Source organism: Macaca nemestrina, chromosome Y (assembly GCF_043159975.1).
Source record: "Macaca nemestrina isolate mMacNem1 chromosome Y, mMacNem.hap1, whole genome shotgun sequence".
Taxonomy (NCBI): Eukaryota; Metazoa; Chordata; class Mammalia; order Primates; family Cercopithecidae; genus Macaca; species Macaca nemestrina.
In genome coordinates this window covers 4,649,314-4,667,727 of record NC_092146.1, presented here as the reverse complement: position 1 = coordinate 4,667,727, position 18,414 = coordinate 4,649,314, and the positions used below count along the sequence as shown (strand labels likewise).

Genomic DNA, 18,414 nt, shown 5'->3' with positions numbered 1-18,414 from the left:
TACTGCTTATGTAAGATCTGAATCATGCAGTTCTTTCAGTTGTATTCCCCTGTTATTTTGGAGGTGTTCTATTGATGAGGTGATAAAGTGTGTGGGAAAGAAGTGTTCTGTATTAGTTGCCTGTCTTTTAATGAGCCTTTACCTTTTGGCTGATTCATTCACAAGCGCTGGTCAGCATTTTATTCCCCAGTAGACAAGCAGGAAGGCTATAGAGGCTTGGCATTGAGTGTTTTCTGTCTGTCATGTCATTTAGTTATAATAAAACCCTGGATGTGTTAGACTCTGGCCAAATAGTACAATAATTTCCCAGAGTCATGCCTTTTTAAGAACGGATGCTCAGGAAACATTTCAGAATGTTTACTTTGCCCCTTTTCCTGTTAGAAGAGGTAGAGGTGTGTTTTCTAATCTTTATTGTAAGATCCTATTAGGGCTTCTGGAGGTAAAACTTATAAAAATGTGGAAGTTCCCTAAGAGATGGCCTCCCTGAAGCTTCTAACTCTCAAAAACTGAGCATCCAGGAATTTTTCAGTTACAGTCTAGGTTATTCTCTTAGTAGGACAGGTTTTTTCCGCTTTTCCTTTGACTCCTTTTCTTTTTCTGATGCCTTGCAGTCTCTTTCTATGGTTCCTGGTTTTGTCCGGGCCATTAGAGTCTTACAATAGGTCTCAAAGCAGGCCTGCAGTCACTTAGTGTGGGTTTGAATTAAACTTAGCTAGGAGTTAATATATGGAAAACCAATCTGGGTGCCTAGCCTGTTCTCCAGCCTGAGTAACTACCTAGAACACTCAGCCAATTATTTCCCTGTCTGTTGTCCCTTTGGTTAGCTACCCTACATTGAAAGATGGCCAGTCTGTCTCACAAAGTGTACTCTGTTTCTGTGGAGTTAGCTTAACCCCATAATCACCATTAAAACCTTTTTAAAGTTTTTCAGCATGCACTCCAGTGGAGTGGGCTTTGACGTTTTTCCTCCCGTTTCCCCCCTTATAGCACGCTTTCATTGTTGGATCCACCAGACCGGGTCCTATTATGGGAGGTTCGGAGACTACTTAGCCAGAAGTGTGCCTTAATTCCTCTCACAGCTAGCTGCAGCTGTGGAGCTGGTCCTATAGACCGTATACAGTGTCCTAGGTTTGGTTCTTCCCACACTCGCCTCAGAGCACACAGTCCACACTAAGAGATCTGTGCCTCCCCACGTCACACCCCAAGTTGGTCTGTCCCAAGACTATCTCTTTCCCACAATTTCACACACCTCCCCCATCCCTGAAACAGTTTTCCTTTCTGACCAGCTTGAGAGGAATTTGAGACAAGCCTGGCCAATATGAAACCCAATTCTTTTTTTTTTTTTTTTTTCTTTTTTGAAACAGAGTCTTGCTGCATGACCCAGGCTGGAGTGGAGTGGTGCAATCTTGGCTTACTGCAACCCGTGCCTCCCAGGTTCAAGCAATTCTCCAGCCTCAGCCTCTCAAGTAGCTGGGACTACAGGCACATACCACCTTGCCCGGCTAATTTTTGTATTTTTGTTAGAGACAGGTTTTTGCCATGTTGGCCAGGCTGGTCTCAAACTCCTGACCTCAGGTGATCTGCCTGCCTCAGCCACCCAGAGTGGCTGGGATTACAGGCGTGAGCTACCACCCCCAGCCATGAAACCCTGTTTCTACTAAAAAATATATATATATATATTACCCAGGCAAGGTGGCATGTGCCTGTAGTCCCAGCTGCTTGGAAGGCTGAGGCACAAGAGTCACTTGAACCTGGCAGGTAGAAGTTGCAGTGAGCCAAGATCACACTACTGCACTCCAGACTAAGCAGCAAAGCAAAACTCTATCTCAAAAAAAAAAAGGGGGGGATTAACATAATTAACTGACTTTCTAGAGCTTACCCGCTACAATCTATTTGGTATCATGTTACATTTTATAATATAATTTTTATGACTGTGTCTCATACATTTAATTGAGTCATTTAATTTTTGTACCTTGTGTGAGAATATCCATTTTGCATAAGGATATTTTATTATTCCAGCATCATTTGTATAAAACTCTTCTTCCCATCTTGGCAACTGTGTCAACAAGAGTCATTTAATTTTTGTACGTTGTGTGAGAATATCCATTTTGCATAAGGATATTTTATTATTCCAGCATCATTTGTATAAAACTCTTCTTCCCATCTTGGCAACTGTGTCAACAATTAATTTGCAATCTATATGTGGATACATTTGTAGATTCTTTTCTCCTACTCCTGTATATAGTTTTTCTTACACCAATTTACACAGCCTTGGTCACTGTAACTTTATAGTAAGTTTTAAAAATAGGTAAATGTAACTCTACCTTTTTTGTTATTTGTCTCTATTCTAATAGTATGGTATTATATTGCTTGATTTCACATGTAAACCTACTTACTTTCTAAGATAACTCCTCATTTGTCTTGGTGCATAATTCTTATATATTGCTGGGTTTGACATGCTAATATGTTTTTAAGGATCCTGTTGTCTATATTCAAAGGACATGTTTTTCTCAGTGATACATTTTACTGGCTTTCACTGATATTAGAGTATTATTGGCTCCCTGAAATGACTTAGTAAAGTTCTGTCCTGCTGTATATCCTGAAAAGATTTTTGTAAGATTAGTAAAATTTCTTCCTAAAATGTTGTTTGTAAGATCTCTAACAGTATAATCTCTTTTCTTTGTACTTTGCTAAGTTTATATTTACTGTTATGATATATTTAAGTAAAGATTTTTTTAAGTGTTGTTGATCCTTTCAAAGACCAGTTGTGTATATTTTTTAACAAATTTTTTCCATTGGTTTTTTGTTTTCTATTTCAGTAATTTTTTTTCCTTCCTGTGTTATTTATTCCATGTATTTATTTTCGGTTTGATACTCTTTCCACAACATCTTAAATTGGTATTTTATCTTTTTGATCTTAGACCTTTATTCTTTGACAACCTGAGTGTTTGAAAGTATAAAACCTTCTAAGTATTGCATTAAACTAAATTTTGACATGGTATGCTTTTATTTTTATCAAGTTCAAAGAATTATCTAATTTATTTTGTCATTTCTTAACTTGGCCTGTAGGAAATTTAGATTTCTGTTTTTTAGTTTTTACACATTTGGGTATTTATAGGATTTTATGTTTTCGATATTTGATGTAATTCTTTTTTCAGAAAACACACTTTCTATTATTTCAAGACTTTTAGTTTTATTGAGACTTTTTTTGCATAGTCTATGGCTTATTGTAAATGGTATTCCCTGAAATATACTTCATGTATTAAGTATAATAAGCGTACATGTTTTTCCACATCTAAATTTTGAGATAAACTTTTATTCAGCTAAAAATGTGTGTCAGAACTGAACAATTTAAACTTTAAAAAGCCTAATAGGAAAAAAATTATTCACATATTAGTAAATCAAATTAAGCAGGCAGGTTAGATCATTTTCTCTAAAAATACTAACCACTTTAATCTGTTGATTATGGGAACTTTTAAATGATTTTGAGATTTGGCTTAAATTACATTCCACAAAATTTAGTTTCTTTATGGTGGCTTTGCGTTTAACATTTTAATCCTCAAGAGTTTTCTGTATATGCATTCAAGCTTCCATGGTATTAAATTTCAATTTTTTTTTTTTTTTTAGGGGCTTCATAAAAGTCAGAGTTCATGTGTGTCAGGACCTAATGAAGAACAACCTCTGTTTTCCACTGAGTCTGCCCAGTATCAGCAGGCAACTAGCACTGGTATTAAGAAGTCCAATGAACATCTCACTCTGCCTAGTAATTCGGTACCACAGAAGAATGCTGACAGTCACTTCTCCTCTCATATTGCTACCTCAGGTGGACAACAAGGCATTATTTTTACCAAAGAGAGCAAGCCTTCAAAACATCAATCCTTGGTGCCTGAAACAAGCAGGCATACTGGAGATACATCTAATGGCTGCGCTGATGTCAAGGGACTTTCTAACCATGTTCATCAGTTGATAGCAGATGCTGTTTCCAGTCCTAACCATGGAGATTCACCAAATTTATTAACTGCAGACAATCCTCAGCTCTCTGCCTTGTTGGTTGGAAAAGCCAATGACAATGTGGGTACTGGAACCTGTGACAAAGTCAATAACATCCACCCAGCTGTTCATACAAAGACTGATCATTCTGTTGCCTCTTCACCCTCTTCAGCCATTTCCACAGCAACACCTTCCCCTAAATCCACTGAGCAGGCAAGCATAAACAGTGTTACCAGCCTTAACAGTCCTCACAGTGGAATACACACAGTCAATGGAGAGGGGCTGGAGAACTCACAGAGCTCTACAAAAGTAGACCTGCCTTTAGTTAGCCACAGATCTACTTCTCAGATCATACCATCAATGTCAGTGTCTATATGCCCCAGTTCAACAGAAGTTCTGAAAGCATTCAGGTTAGTGTGGGAAAATTCATCACAAAATGAAAATGGTCAGCTTCTGGCCAGATCAGACAACTAAAATGTTTATGTGATATATTAATAAATGTAACATGCTCAAAAGATTATAGAGTCAGTCACATAAAACAATAGTGTCAAAAGGAAATTTATTATGTTGAAAATTGTGGATTCTTTCTTCTTTACTTTCCTTTAAGTTCTGGTATACATGTGCAGAACTGCAGGTTTGTTACATAGGTATACATGTGCCATGGTGGTTTGCCTCAACTATCAACCCATCTTCTAGGTTTTAAGTCCCTCCTGGATTAGGTATTTGTCCTGATGCTCTCCCTCCCTGTGCCCCCAACCCCTGAGAGGCCCTGCTATATGATATACTGCAGTTTTGCTGCATTTCCTGTCTCTCCTGGAAACTATATAACTTCTAGAGTCTGACAAAATGTTTTCTCAAATATAAGCAAAGACTAGCCTTAATAATCAGTAAGGCCTATTACTACTCTTGACATTCTACAGCTCTAACTTATCAGCCAGTTTGATAAAACTTGCTATATTGTGCTACTCTTTTTTTTCTTCTCTTACACTTTAAGTTCTAAGGTACACGTGCACAACGTGCAGGTTTCTTACATATGTATACATGAGACATGTTGGTGTGCTGCACCCATTAACTCGTCATTTACATAAGGTATATCTCCTAATGCTCTCCCTCCCCCCCACCTCCCCACAATAGGACCTGGTGTGTGATGTTCCCCTTCCTGTGTCCAAGTGATCTCATTGTTCAGTTCCCACCTGTGAGTAAAAACATGTGGTATTTCGTTTTCTGTTCTTGTGATAGTTTGCTGAGAATGATGGTTTCCAGCTGTGGACTCATCCTTTTTTATGGCTGCATAGTATTCCATGGTGTCTATGTGCCACATTTTCTTAATCCAGTCTGTCTCTGATTGACATTTGGGTTGATTCCAAGTCTTTGCTATTGTGAATAGTACCACAATAAACATACATGTGCATGTGTCTTTATAGCAGCATGACTTATAATCCTTTGGGTATATTCCCAGTAATGGGATGGCCGGGTCAAATGGTATTTCTAGTTCTAGATCCTTGAGGAATCGCCACACTGTTTTCCACAATGGTTGAACTAGTTTACAGTCCCACCAACAGTGTAAAAGTGTTCCTATTTCTCCACATCCTCTACAGCACCTGTTGTTTCCTGATTTGTTAGTGATTGCCATTCTAACTGGTGTGAGATGGTATCTCATTGTGGTTTTGATTTGCTTTCTCTGATGGCGAGTGATGATGAGCATTTTTTCATGTGTCTGTTGGCTGTATGCATGTCTTCTTTTGAGAAGTGTCTGTTCATATCCTTTGCCCACTTTTTGATGGGGTTGTTTGTTTTTTTCTTGTAAATTTGTTTGAGTTCTTTGTAGGTTCTGGATATTAGCCCTTTGTCAGATGAGTAGATTGCAAAAATGTTCTCCCATTCTGTAGGTTGCCTGTTCACTCTGATGGTAGTTTCTTTTGCTGTGCAGAAGCTCTTTAGTTTAATTAGATCCCATTTGTCAATTTTGCCTTTTGTTGCCATTGCTTTTGGTGTTTTAGACATGAAGTCCCTGCCCTTGCCTATGTCCTGAATGATATTACCTAGGTTTTCTTACAGGGTTTTTATGGTTTTAGATCTAACATTTAAATATCTAATCCATCTTGAATTAATTTCCGTATAAGGAGTAAGGAAAGGATCCAGTTTCAGCTTTCTACTTATGGCTAGCTAATTTTCCCAGCACCATTTATTAAATAGGGAATCTTTCCCCCATTTCTTGTTTTTGTCAGGTTTGTCAAAGATCAGATGGCTGTAGATGTGTGGTATTATTTCTGAGAGCTCTGTTCTGTTCCATTGGTCTATATCTTTGTTTTCGTACCATTACCATGCTGTTTTGTTTACTGTAGCCTCATAGTATAGTTTGAAGTCAGGTAGCATGATGCCCCCAGCTTTGTTCTTTTGGCTTAGGATTGTCTTGGCAATGCAGGGTCTTTTTTGGTTCCATATGAACTTTAAAGCAGTTTTTTCCAATTCTGTGAAGAAACTCATTGGTAGCTTGATGGGGATGGCATTGAATCCATAAATTACCTTGGGCAGTATGACCATTTTCACGACATTGATTCTTCCTATCCATGAGCATGGTATGTTCTTCCATTTGTTTGTGTCCTGTTTTATTTCACTGAGCACTGGTTTGTAGTTCTCCTTGAAGAGGTCCTTTACATCCCTTGTAAGTTGGATTCCTAGGTATTTTATTCTCTTTGAAGCTATTGTGAATGGGAGTTCATTCATGATTTGGCTCTCTGTGTGTCCATTACTGGTGTATAAGAATGCTTGTGATTTTTGCACATTAATTTTGTATCCTGAGACTTTCCTGAAGTTGCTTATTAGCTTAAGGAAATTTTGGGCTGAGACAATGGGGTTTTCTAAATATACAATCATGTCATCTGCAAACAGGGACAATTTGACTTCTTCTTTTCCTAACTGAATACCCTTGATTTCTTTCTCTTGCCTGATTGCCCTAGCCAGAACTTCCAACAGAATGTTGAATAGGAGTGGTGAGAGAGGGCATCCCTGTCTTGTGCCAGTTTTCAAAGGGAATCCTTCCAGGTTTTGCCCATTCAGTATGATATTGGCTGTGGGTTTGTCATAAATAGCTCTTATTATTTTGAGATACTTTCCATCAATACCGAATTTATTGAGTTTTTAGCATGAAGGGCTGTTGAATTTTGTCAAAGGCCTTCTCTGCATCTATTGAGATAATCATGTGGTTTTTGTCTTTGGTTCTGTTTATATGTTGGATTACATTTATTGATTTGCGTATGTTGAACCACCCTTGCATCCTGGGGATGAAGCCCACTTGATCATGGTGGATAAGCTTTTTGATGTGCTGCTGGATTCGGTTTGCCAGTATTTCACTGAGTATTTTTGCACCGATCTTCATCAGGGATATTGGTCTAAAATTCTCTTTTTCTTGTTGTATCTCTCTCAGGCTTTGGTATCAGGATGATGTTGGTTGGCCTCGTAAAATGAGTTAGGGAGGATTCCCTCTTTTTCTATTGATTGGAATAGTATCAGAAGGAATGGTACCAGCTCCTCCTTGTACCTCTGGTAGTTTTGGCTGTAAATCCATCTGGTCCTGGACTTTTTTTGGTTTGTAGGCTATTAATTAGTGCCTCAATTTCAGAGTCTGCTATTGGTCTATTCAGGGGTTTAAATGCTACTCTTTTAAGCAATGGGGGTTCACATGTTTGTTTAAAAATTGGTTTTCATTCCATTCCCACAAAAAGGAATCAAGAACACTTTCTTTGTTATTAAGGCAACAGATTGATGCCCCCAAAGAGCCTCGTCTACCTTTTTAAAAAACAGCTTTATTGAGATATAATTCACATACCATATGGTTTGGTCATTTAGTGTATATAGTTCATTTGGTTTTAGCAGATTACCAGATGTGTACAGTCGTTGTCACGGTCAGTTTTACAGCATTTGTGCTACCTCAAAAACAAACCTGACATAGACTTTAAACACAATAAAATTAAATCTTAGTAAGTTATCTTACGTCTTATAAATGTTCTGTATAGAAGAATATAAAATGTAAGTGAAAGTCACTTCGGATGCCAAAAAATACATACTGTATTCCTTCTATGTTTTTAGTACCTAAACTTGGAAATTTTAACAATGGTACATTTGTTTTATTAGATTCATAAAAGAGCTTTCTGAAATTAGATGCAAATTAAGAGAAAAGAAATACCCTATAACTAGACAATCTAAACATTATTTTTAATCTACTTTGGTCATTTTATTAAAAAGTTTTTAAACTTCAAATTTGAAAACAGTTTTTGCCAAATGATGATATAACTCTTTTCCTGGTACTGTGAGATGTTAAGATGTTACATATTTCTTCTCTATGACTGTATGTAAACGTTGTTAGACTCTCAGGCATTTCGGTTATTTTATTAGAAACCATTGTGTGTCAGCCATTAAATGTATGTTAACTGATCAGCTTCTAAGATGAAATCAAAAATTTTTGCTTTTTTATAATTTATGGTTACAACAACCTTGGGGAGCAGTAATGTAGTAGTGATAATGTTTTTATTTTTGCAAAATAATTAAATTATATATTTTATATTAACGGACTATAGATTTTAATCTATCTCATTTTGAGGTGTACATAAATAATCACTTTGTAATAAAATGCATTCTTAAAGAGTTATTTTTGGGTTAGACATGGTAAAAGGACTTTACCTTACCAGAAATGAATCGTTTTATTTTTTAAAGCTATAAATAGTGTATCTTTAAAATATTGTAAGTATCTGTGGCTGCAAGACTATTCCAATAAATGTAGCTTCCAATGTGCTATTGAAGATAACATACCAAAAAGAAAATAGGAGAGAAATTAAGAAAGCAAAGGACAACAGTCGCAGAAAGAAAGAGAATACAAGGATGGATTCTAAAGTTGGGAATGAAATTATTCTGAGTTGTAGAGAAAGAGCCAGAATCAGGAATGATAGTTTCTATTTGGGCGCCATTTCAGTCAGGTGATAGTGGCATCTGTTCTGGGGAGAAAACTGAGATTCAAATAAATTAAGTAATATGGGAGTAAAAGAGTTAATTTCCCTGATTAAGGAGGCTTATAAGGAAAGATAAATTACTATGAGGTGTTTAGAGAGAATCTCATTGTATCCTTAATTTATATGGGTGAACTTGAAAGTAAACTTAATTAGGTTATTTTCAAAAAAGCCATTTTTATTATTATATAATGATGAATGTCTTCAATAAGTAACTAAGGGTTAACAGGAAGCTTTCACAGTAAGATAAACTCTTCAGTCTTTCCAACACCTGCTTTTTCTTCAACTTTGTTTTATTCCCATTATGAACTTAAGTTTCATAATTTCTTTTGAAGAATTTTGGATTCTTCATACATACATTCAGAAGTTAGTCTATTTCTGTTGTCTGTAGAATTATTCCATAAATGTAGCTGTGTAAAAAGACCTATCTCTTTGCATTAGGGTCAGATTGTATAGCTGTTAAGTAAAAGATATACTATTTACTTTTTTTAAACACCTATATTATTTCCTTTCAGAAGCTTCCTAAAGCTTGTGATTTAACTCTAATAATTGATAGAAATATATCAAGGAATTGTTAGATATGATTTATTGTACCATTTATTCTGATAGTCTTCTTATTTGTGTATTCCTGGTCCATTATTTTTAATCAGGAAAGCATTGTGCTTCTTTCACAATTTAAATTGTGATTTCAGCATTCAAGTGATTGAGTCATGGCTCCTTTGCTCATGCCTCATCTTATTCTTTCTTCAGATGCCAGTATCTACGTTTTCCAATGCTTTAGCTTCCTATGTATCCACTTTTTTTTCTTTTATAGACCGTAGAAATTACAAAGACCGAATTCTACAGTCAATCCCAATTTCTTAGTCTAATTGTTTTGTTGTTGTTGTTGTTTGTTTTATTTTGTTTTTCAGATGGAGTTTTGCTCTTGTCAACCAGGCTGGAGTGCAATAGCACTATCTCAGCTCACTACAACGTCTGCCTCCCAGGTTCAAGCTATTTTACCACCTCAGCCTCCCATGTAGCTGGGATTACAGGCTCCTGCCACCATGTAGAGCTAATTTTGTATTTTTAGTAGAGACGGGGTTTCTACATGGTGGTCAGGCTGGTCCCAAACTCCCAACCTCAGATCATCCACCCACCTCTGCCTCCAAAAGTGCTATGATTACAGGCATGAGCCACAGCACCCTGCCTAGTCTCTTTTTTTATAGAGGTGATCGTTTAACTAATTTTTGATAGTACAATAAATTAACATAAAGAAATTTCTAGTACAGTTAAATACTTCACCAAATTTAGTACAATTAAGTACTGGTATAGTGAGAATACTTGAATTGTCTCTTCACCAAGTATATTCTATTTATTTAAAACAAAAGTTATGAGGAGTTTATAAATTAGGTTCAATTCTGTATTTAAGTTTAAAAGCTTAATGTGTATCATCTGTAACTAAACCTATGGGTTACTATGCTTTGTGGAGAGAAACTGAAATCTAGATACTACTTTAGAATGTAATAGGTAGTTAAATGTAAACGTTTAATAGATATTTGCACATTTTTGATTTAAAAAATAGATAAGTCAAATTTCTAACCAAATTCATAACTTAAAAATGCATGAAGACCTTTTTAATTGTTTAAAAAGGTTATACAGCCTGGTGGGGTGGCTCACGCCTGTAATCCCAGCACTTTGGGAGGCCGAGGCAGGCGGATCACAAGGTCAGGAGATGAAGACCATCCTGGCTAACACAGTGAAACCCTGTCTTTACTAAAAACACAAAAAATTAGCCAGGCGTGGTGGCGGGCACTTGTAGTCCCAGCTACTCGGGAAGCTGAGGCAGAAGAATGGTGTGAACCCAGGAGGCGTAGCTTGCAGTGAGCTGAGATTGCACCACTGCACTCCAGTCTGGGGGACAGAGCCAGACTCCGTATTAAAAAAAAAAAAAAGGTTATACACCCTAGTAGCTATTTACTATAACATCTTAAAAGTGTATATGTTGCATTTCAAGGCTTCATTTTTATTAGTCCAACCACAGAGGCATGACTTGAAAGTTTTTTTCTGTGTAGGGAAATAAAGCAAAACAAGCTTTTGCTTCAGCTTTTATTATTCTATATATTGAAATAAAAACATAATTTCTTCTGAAACAAATGCAGTTACTGATGTATTTTTTACTTTCCAAAACAGAATTTTCAGATTTTTGTCTGAAATATTAACATTTTTGAGAGCTCCTTCCTTTGATATTTTAATTCATTGATTATTTCTTAATTTTAATAATTAGGTGAGACAGCTTGAATAATTTGAAAGGCTTACCAGTTTTCTGAATTTGTTAAAATATTAAGGGTTTAGGAAATCACTTCTTGTATTTGCATACTAAAAGAAGAATTGGATTATGGAAATAATTTTACCATATTTTAAGAATTTATATCAATAATTTAACAAATGTTGTACCTTTCATTAAAGAAAAATTCAAATACTGTTAAATACGCAAAATGTGACAACACAGAGCAACTACACACGTCACTTAAAATTATAAGATGTGAAAGTTTGGTAAATGGAGTCTTATTGAGTATTAGCTAATTCCACAGAAAGTAAGTCTTGAGGGTGAAACTAATGAGCTTTCTGAATTTGAAAGTTTTCACAATGGTATTCTAGACATAATTACTAAGATGTGATGTCAGAAAGGAGATACTATGATATTAAGGATATGTAAATCACTTCTTGATCAACTATTTTACCATTTTATGGAGAACATTTAACAGTGGCACATGTTAGAGAGAAAATTTGAGTTTATATTAATGTTTCGTATGAGAAAGCAAATTGGAAAATGAATGAGGAATTTTGTCAACACTTTATATACTCTTGTGTGTAGAATACTTTGTTTAGCTTTTATAAGACCTGCTGAAATTTAATAGTTCTCAATTTCTTATTTAATGGATCTGAATATCTTACACTATTTGTATTTTTGTGAATGCCTTATGCCTTTTATTTCAGATTTTCTTTTTTTTTCTATTTTTAAAATAAATATATAACTGATATATTTCTTCTGCTTTTTTTTTTTTAAAGGAATCTAGGTAAAAATGGCTTGTCTAATAGCTGCATTTTGTTAGATAAATGTCCACCTCCAAGACCACCAACTTCACCATACCCACCCTTGCCAAAGGACAAGTTGAATCCACCCACACCTAGTATTTATGTGAGTCCCCATTGAGTAACTTATAAATAAATCAAGAGTCTGAACTAATGTGTCTTTTAGAAAATAGATGTATTTGTTAAATCAGCCAGATTCCCTTAGGGAGCATAGACTTTACTCTCATAGGTTTAATATTTCAGAAAAAAGATGTTTATATTTCAGGGCACATAACAAATGAGTGCTCTTACTCTAAACACTGCCTACCAACCTGTTTTTGAAAATAAAGTTCTATTGGAACATAACCATGCTTATTTAGTTAGTTGCTATCTTTATGATTGCATTTTCAATACATTGACAGAGTTTGCAAAAGAGACTAGGTTGTCCGTAAAGCCAAAAATATTTATTATCTGGCCTTTGACAGAAAAGGTTCTTGACCACTGAGTATGCAAACAGATTTTGTCTAGAAAAATTAAGGTCTTCTCAAATACTGATTGGGATTATATGAGAGCAGCAAAAGATAATTGTTTTCTAGGGTCAGCTTTTAGTAAACATGGTTCTAAATCTGAATTCTGGCACTGCTGGTTATGTATACCTGTTGAATGTTACATTTCCTTAATAAAGGGATTTTTTTCTATCTTCATAAAAACTGGTTGATGATATAAAAGTGATTATGAGTACGTGTTATTTAAAAGTTTTACATAAATACATGTAGGTATAAAATTTCCATTGGAATTTAAGTGGCTCTTTTACTATTTAGCAACATAAACGTTTGATGAAGAAAGCTGATATGGCTTACATCAAAATAACTTATGTATTTTTCCTCCTGAAGAGTTTGTGTCACCAACTTTTTCATTCTCCTTCACAAATTAAAGAATCTGAAGCTAAAACATGAAAAGACAATAATTAGAATGATCTCGAATCAAATCTGTAAGAGAGGATTTTGGAGATTTTGGCCTTTTTTTGGACAGATGTTCAATATTAATTTTTTACCTAGTTGAAATTTATTAACATTGGTATTAGAAGAGTCATGGAAGAGAGACTAAAATAAGCTTTTCCTTTGAAACTTTGAGGCAACAAATACAAATTCAAGGTTTGCCTGTTGTAGGTCTTAATTCTCTAAAAGTTTTGATAATAGTTTTTAAAAGTTTGATTTTAAACTTTAAATGTCACTTCTACCTGTTGTCTCATTTAAGAAGCAATAGAAGATAACTCGAAAAATATGCTTGGTAAATACTTTTGAAGAGCTCAAATAATTTAAAAGAATTTTATGAATCACTGTGATATAAGAGATAGGTAACAGTTTTAAAACAAATCAAATTTCAAATGTAATTTTTTAAAGAGAGGGTTTGTTTTAGCTATTACCTCCACACTTACCTGACAAGACAAATGATACAGTACTGTAATATGTAGCAACACAGTATCAAAGGTTAGGATGCACTGCAAATTTTAAACAGCCAGATTGATGGAAAAAACTCACAAATTTCAAGTATTTAGTCATTTTATTAAAGACACAAATCCGAGGTATATTTTGTCATTTGTCTGAGACCTAACAAAATATTTTGCTTTTACAGTTGGAAAATAAACGTGATGCTTTCTTTCCTCCATTACATCAATTTTGTACAAATCCAAAAAACCCTGTTACAGTAATACGTGGCCTTGCTGGAGCTCTTAAATTAGGTAAGCTTGAAACCAAGATTGAATATTTGTTTTACTATCTGTAAATTTTTATAACATTGACAGAACACTGATTTTTTTCCCCCAGCATTCTGAGTCTTTATTTTAATGTGTGTTATTTTCTTTCTCACTCACTTTTTGTCTCTCATGCATGAACAAGCATCTTTAGCACTGATACAAGTGATAATGCAGATATCATATACAGATAATAACAGATATACATTTAGCTCAGTAAATAGAGGGGTGACTTTGAATAGAATGGAGGCAGGTTTGCCCTAAGCAGTACCCAGCTTGACCTTTACCTTTAGCATACTGATTTCAGGTACCCAAAATATTTTCCTTTCACATTTCCCTCATTTAAAAAAAGAAAAAATCTTTTGGAGAAAGCACTTGAGAAGATAATAGTCTCCAGTGTGGGGTTTTGTCTGATCTTTCATGGCTAGGATGGTTTATTCCTGTTATGAAAAATATTCACCAATACTAGACTCTAGCAATAAGTTTATTATCGTTTTTTGAACATAATATTGTGGTGGATTTTTACTTTAGATTTAAATTTGGTATCATTATCCAACATACAACATTTAGGTTACGTAGTTGAAGAAGTTCTGAGTATTAAATATAAGTAAAATTGGATTATGTTTATAAATGCTAAAACCCACTACACCTTGACGTGATGGTTATAGCCAGAGCTTCAAGGACCTGCTATGTAACTCTGATACCAAATGACTTGGAGCCCTCTTAAGGGAAACTGATGGAACTCTATTAAAGAAGTTTTTTTAAGTACTTTGACATTTTAATTGAACTGAATACAGCTTTACTGATTAATGAAACTTATTATTTGTAAAGATCTTGGACTTTTCTCTACCAAAACTTTGGTAGAAGCTAACAATGAACATATGGTAGAAGTGAGGACACAGTTGCTGCAACCAGCAGATGAAAACTGGGATCCCACTGGAACAAAGAAAATCTGGCATTGTGAAAGTAATAGATCTCATACTACAATTGCTAAATATGCACAATACCAGGCTTCCTCCTTCCAGGAATCATTGAGAGTAAGTTTTTCTTTCTTCCTTTTTTAATTTTTACTATTTTTTAATAGTGCATATTACTTTCATAACTATTGTCTAGTGCATACTGTTAACAGTTTGTTTTTAAAGTGCTATAGTTCATAAATTATTAAATTTTTATTTTATTTTATTATTTTGTTGTTTTTGAGACAGAGTCTTGCTGTCTCTCGCCTAGGCTGGAATGAAATGGAGCAATCTCAGCTCATTGCAGCCTACACCTCCCGGGTTCAAGTGATTCTCCCACCTCAGCCTCCCAAGTAGCTGGAATTACAGGCACCCGCCATCATTGCCTGACTAATTTTTGTATTTGTGTAGAGACAGGGTTTCACCATGTTGGCCAGGCTAGTCTTGAACTCCTGACCTCAGGTGATCCGCTCACCTCAGCCTCCCAAAGTGCTGGGATTACAGGTGTGAGCCACCATGCCTGATAAACTTTTAAAAATGTAAGCAGAATTACAGTGTATAAAACACACATTGGTAATAGAGAAATAAAATTCCTATTTTACGTCTACCTTATTTTTGGAATATTTTAATGATAAACTAAGCCTACGTACTGTTTGCAGAATGATACTTAATATGAAGAAAATTATCTGGTCAGCTCAGGTATTCACTCAGCAGTGAAAAGATGTTCGTATTTTACTTTATCTGGATAATTTTTCTTTGGGAGCATTAGCAGTCTTCCTCTATTAATTGTAGTCTCTAAAAAAACTATAGAAGAAGAAATTTACAGAAATGTGTCAAAAATACATGGAAAATTGAAAAACAAAATCTTAAACAGGACAGTGGTTAGTAAAACACCTAATAGTAAATGAGGAGAAATAGAATTGTTAGAAATAAGAGTTTCTGAATTTTTTCAAAAAAAATTAAGAAAATAGTTAAGCAATGCAACCGCAATTGTATTTCTCAAATATTTGTTTAAATTGTTTGTTCTTACTGGCCCCTTTAAATTACAAATTTGGCCAGGCTCAATGGCTCACGCCTGTAAAACCACCAGTTTGGGAGGCTGAGGCAGGTGGATCACTTGCGGTCAGGAGTTCAAGACCAGCCTGGCCAACACAGTGAAATCCCATCATCTCTACAAAAATACAAAAATTAGCCCCATGTGGTGGCGGTGGGTGCCTGTATTCCAAGCTACTCTTGAGGCCGATGCAGGAGAATCACTTGAAACCAGGAGACAGAGCTTCCAGTGAACTGAGATTGTGCCACTTCATTCCAGTCTGGTTGACAGAGTAAGACTTCACCTCAAAAAAACAAAATAAATGAAATTATAAATAAATTATAAAATAGAACTGCAGTTTACTATATCAGATGAAAGAATGTAGAAAAGTTACGTTTTTATAAAGCTGTTACCTTGAAACTTAAAGTTTTATAGCTGAAAAGTATGTTGTTGGAAGTTTCAAATTTATAATTTGCTAATGTCATTGACCCCCAGAAGATGTTTAAAATTTTGACCTCATTTTGTATTTTCATCACATTGATATCACAGGAATCCGATTCTGCTGTGAAAATAGTATATTTTTTGGATTTTTTGTTATACGGTAAACAGGAAAGTAATGATTTAACAATTTTTGTTAAATTCAGTGGCATTGGGTATTCATGTTATTGTGCAGCCAAAACCACAATTCATCTCGAGCACCTTTTTATCGTCTCAAACTGAAACTCTGACCCCATGAAACATAACTCATCATTAGTTAATAAACCATGAAAATCTGAGACAGTTCTCAGATAGTTTAGAAAGTTTATTTTGCCAAGGTTGAGGATGTGTGCATGTGACACAGCCTCAGGAAGTCCTGATGACATGTCCCCAAGGTCAGAACAAAGTTTGATTTTATACATTTTGGGGAGACATAAGACATCAATCAACGTATGTAAGATGAACATTGGTTCATTCCAGAAAGGTGGGACAACTCGAAGTGAGGAGGCGTCTTCCAGGCCATAGGTAGGTAAGAAATAAATGGTTGTATTCTTTTGAGTTTATGATTAACCTCTCCAAAGGAGGCAATCAGATATACATTTGACTCAGTAAATAGAGGGGTGACTTTAAATAGAATAAAAGCAGGTTTGCCCTAAGCAGTACCCAGCTTGACCTTTCCCTTTAGCATAGTGATTTCAGGTACCCAAGATCTTTTCCCTTCACATTTCCCCCATTAAAAAAAAATCTCTTGGAGAAAGCATTTGAGAAGAAAATGAGTCTCTGGTGTCAGGTTTTGTCTGATCTTTCATGGCTAGGATGGTTTATTCCTATTACTTAAAAACATTTGGCGATACTAGACTCTAGCCACAGGTTTACTATTGTTTTTGAAACATAATTTTTCTTTCTCCAGTTTTCTATTAAAGACAAATCATGGCAGGATCTATTTTCTTTATTAAACTCAGCCGTATTATTTGTATAAAGTACAGCAAGAATAGTTATTTTTCCAATAGGCTTCTTTTTTTAATTGGCTTTGATGAAACTTTGTTTCGTAGAAGTAGTCTCAGCTAACACTTTTTTAAAGCTGAGCCCAGCCATCAATTTCTACTATCAATACCTATGAGTTGGTTGAATTCCTCTACTCTTGATTTTCCAAGATAAAGTTGGGGTTCCTAGGCCTATCAGAAAATGACATTCTTTACTTACCACAGGACGGTAACCCTATATAGGGACCATGCAGACAAAGGTATGAGGCCAGATTTCCCAAGGGAATTTTATTGACTCCATAAGTCAAGTTTGACTCCTTAAAGGAAAGTACACCATTTCAGTCAAAGCCTTGGTAAAATAACCAGTTTCTACCATTGTGTCCTATTACAAATGAAAACAGATTTTTATTTCACTTATGCAAATAATTGTATTGCCATAATTGTTAAGAATACTTTCAAGTAGTTTTCAATTTCTGGAGAAATCAGATAGAAACAAATATACTACAAATTTTCTTGATAAGAATACTCAATTGTTAAAAGTTTTAAAAACTTGAAAGTTTTCTTGACTTTGGAAAAACAAAGGATCAACAACATTTTAAGCAAAAAGTTTAAAAGATTACTTCAAATTCTGTTTAGTCCATGCAGATAATTCCTGTTCTACTTGATATTCACAAACATTTCAGCTCTCCATGAGTCCTGACAGTTTTTTCTGTATTCTCATGTCACAGTCTCAAAGTTATCAGACAGTTGCATTCAAGAGCATCTGTTAGAGTTTATAGCTGATTGGGAAACCACCTTCTAAAGAGGACCAAATAAAGACAACAATTGTCTGTGGATGACTAAAAGTTTTAGAGCAGTCATAGTCAAACACACAATTGACTAGGAAATTTATTACCTCTGTGGCACAGAATAATTTAACATAACTATTTCAATTATTACTAATCATGTACATTAAGACATAACAGAATTATAGGAGTTTCCTATAATTTTGGAACACACAGCCATAACAGATATATACAAATGCAGCCCTAAGAAAGCCAATCACCTTTTTATATTTGACAATGCTTACTATATAATTTTTATATCAAATAAGCCAAATATGTCATTTTTGGACATTAGAGTAGAGGACCTATTAATATCGTAAAGGACTAATTAAGTCAGAAAA

General features: G+C 35.0%; 1 protein-coding gene across 8 annotated transcripts in view; it reads left to right on the top strand.

Moving 5' to 3' along the window:
- The window catches only part of LOC139360952 (ubiquitously transcribed tetratricopeptide repeat containing, Y-linked), a 215,591-nt gene that overhangs the window by 135,559 nt on the left and 61,618 nt on the right, over positions 1 to 18,414 (top strand). For all 8 annotated transcript variants that reach the window (XM_071089429.1, XM_071089428.1, XM_071089427.1 and 5 more), the window contains 4 exons: positions 3,628 to 4,400; positions 12,045 to 12,174; positions 13,683 to 13,788; positions 14,632 to 14,837. In XM_071089429.1, coding sequence (XP_070945530.1) covers positions 3,628 to 4,400; positions 12,045 to 12,174; positions 13,683 to 13,788; positions 14,632 to 14,837 — 1,215 coding nt within the window. The remainder of the gene's footprint in view (positions 1 to 3,627; positions 4,401 to 12,044; positions 12,175 to 13,682; positions 13,789 to 14,631; positions 14,838 to 18,414) is intronic.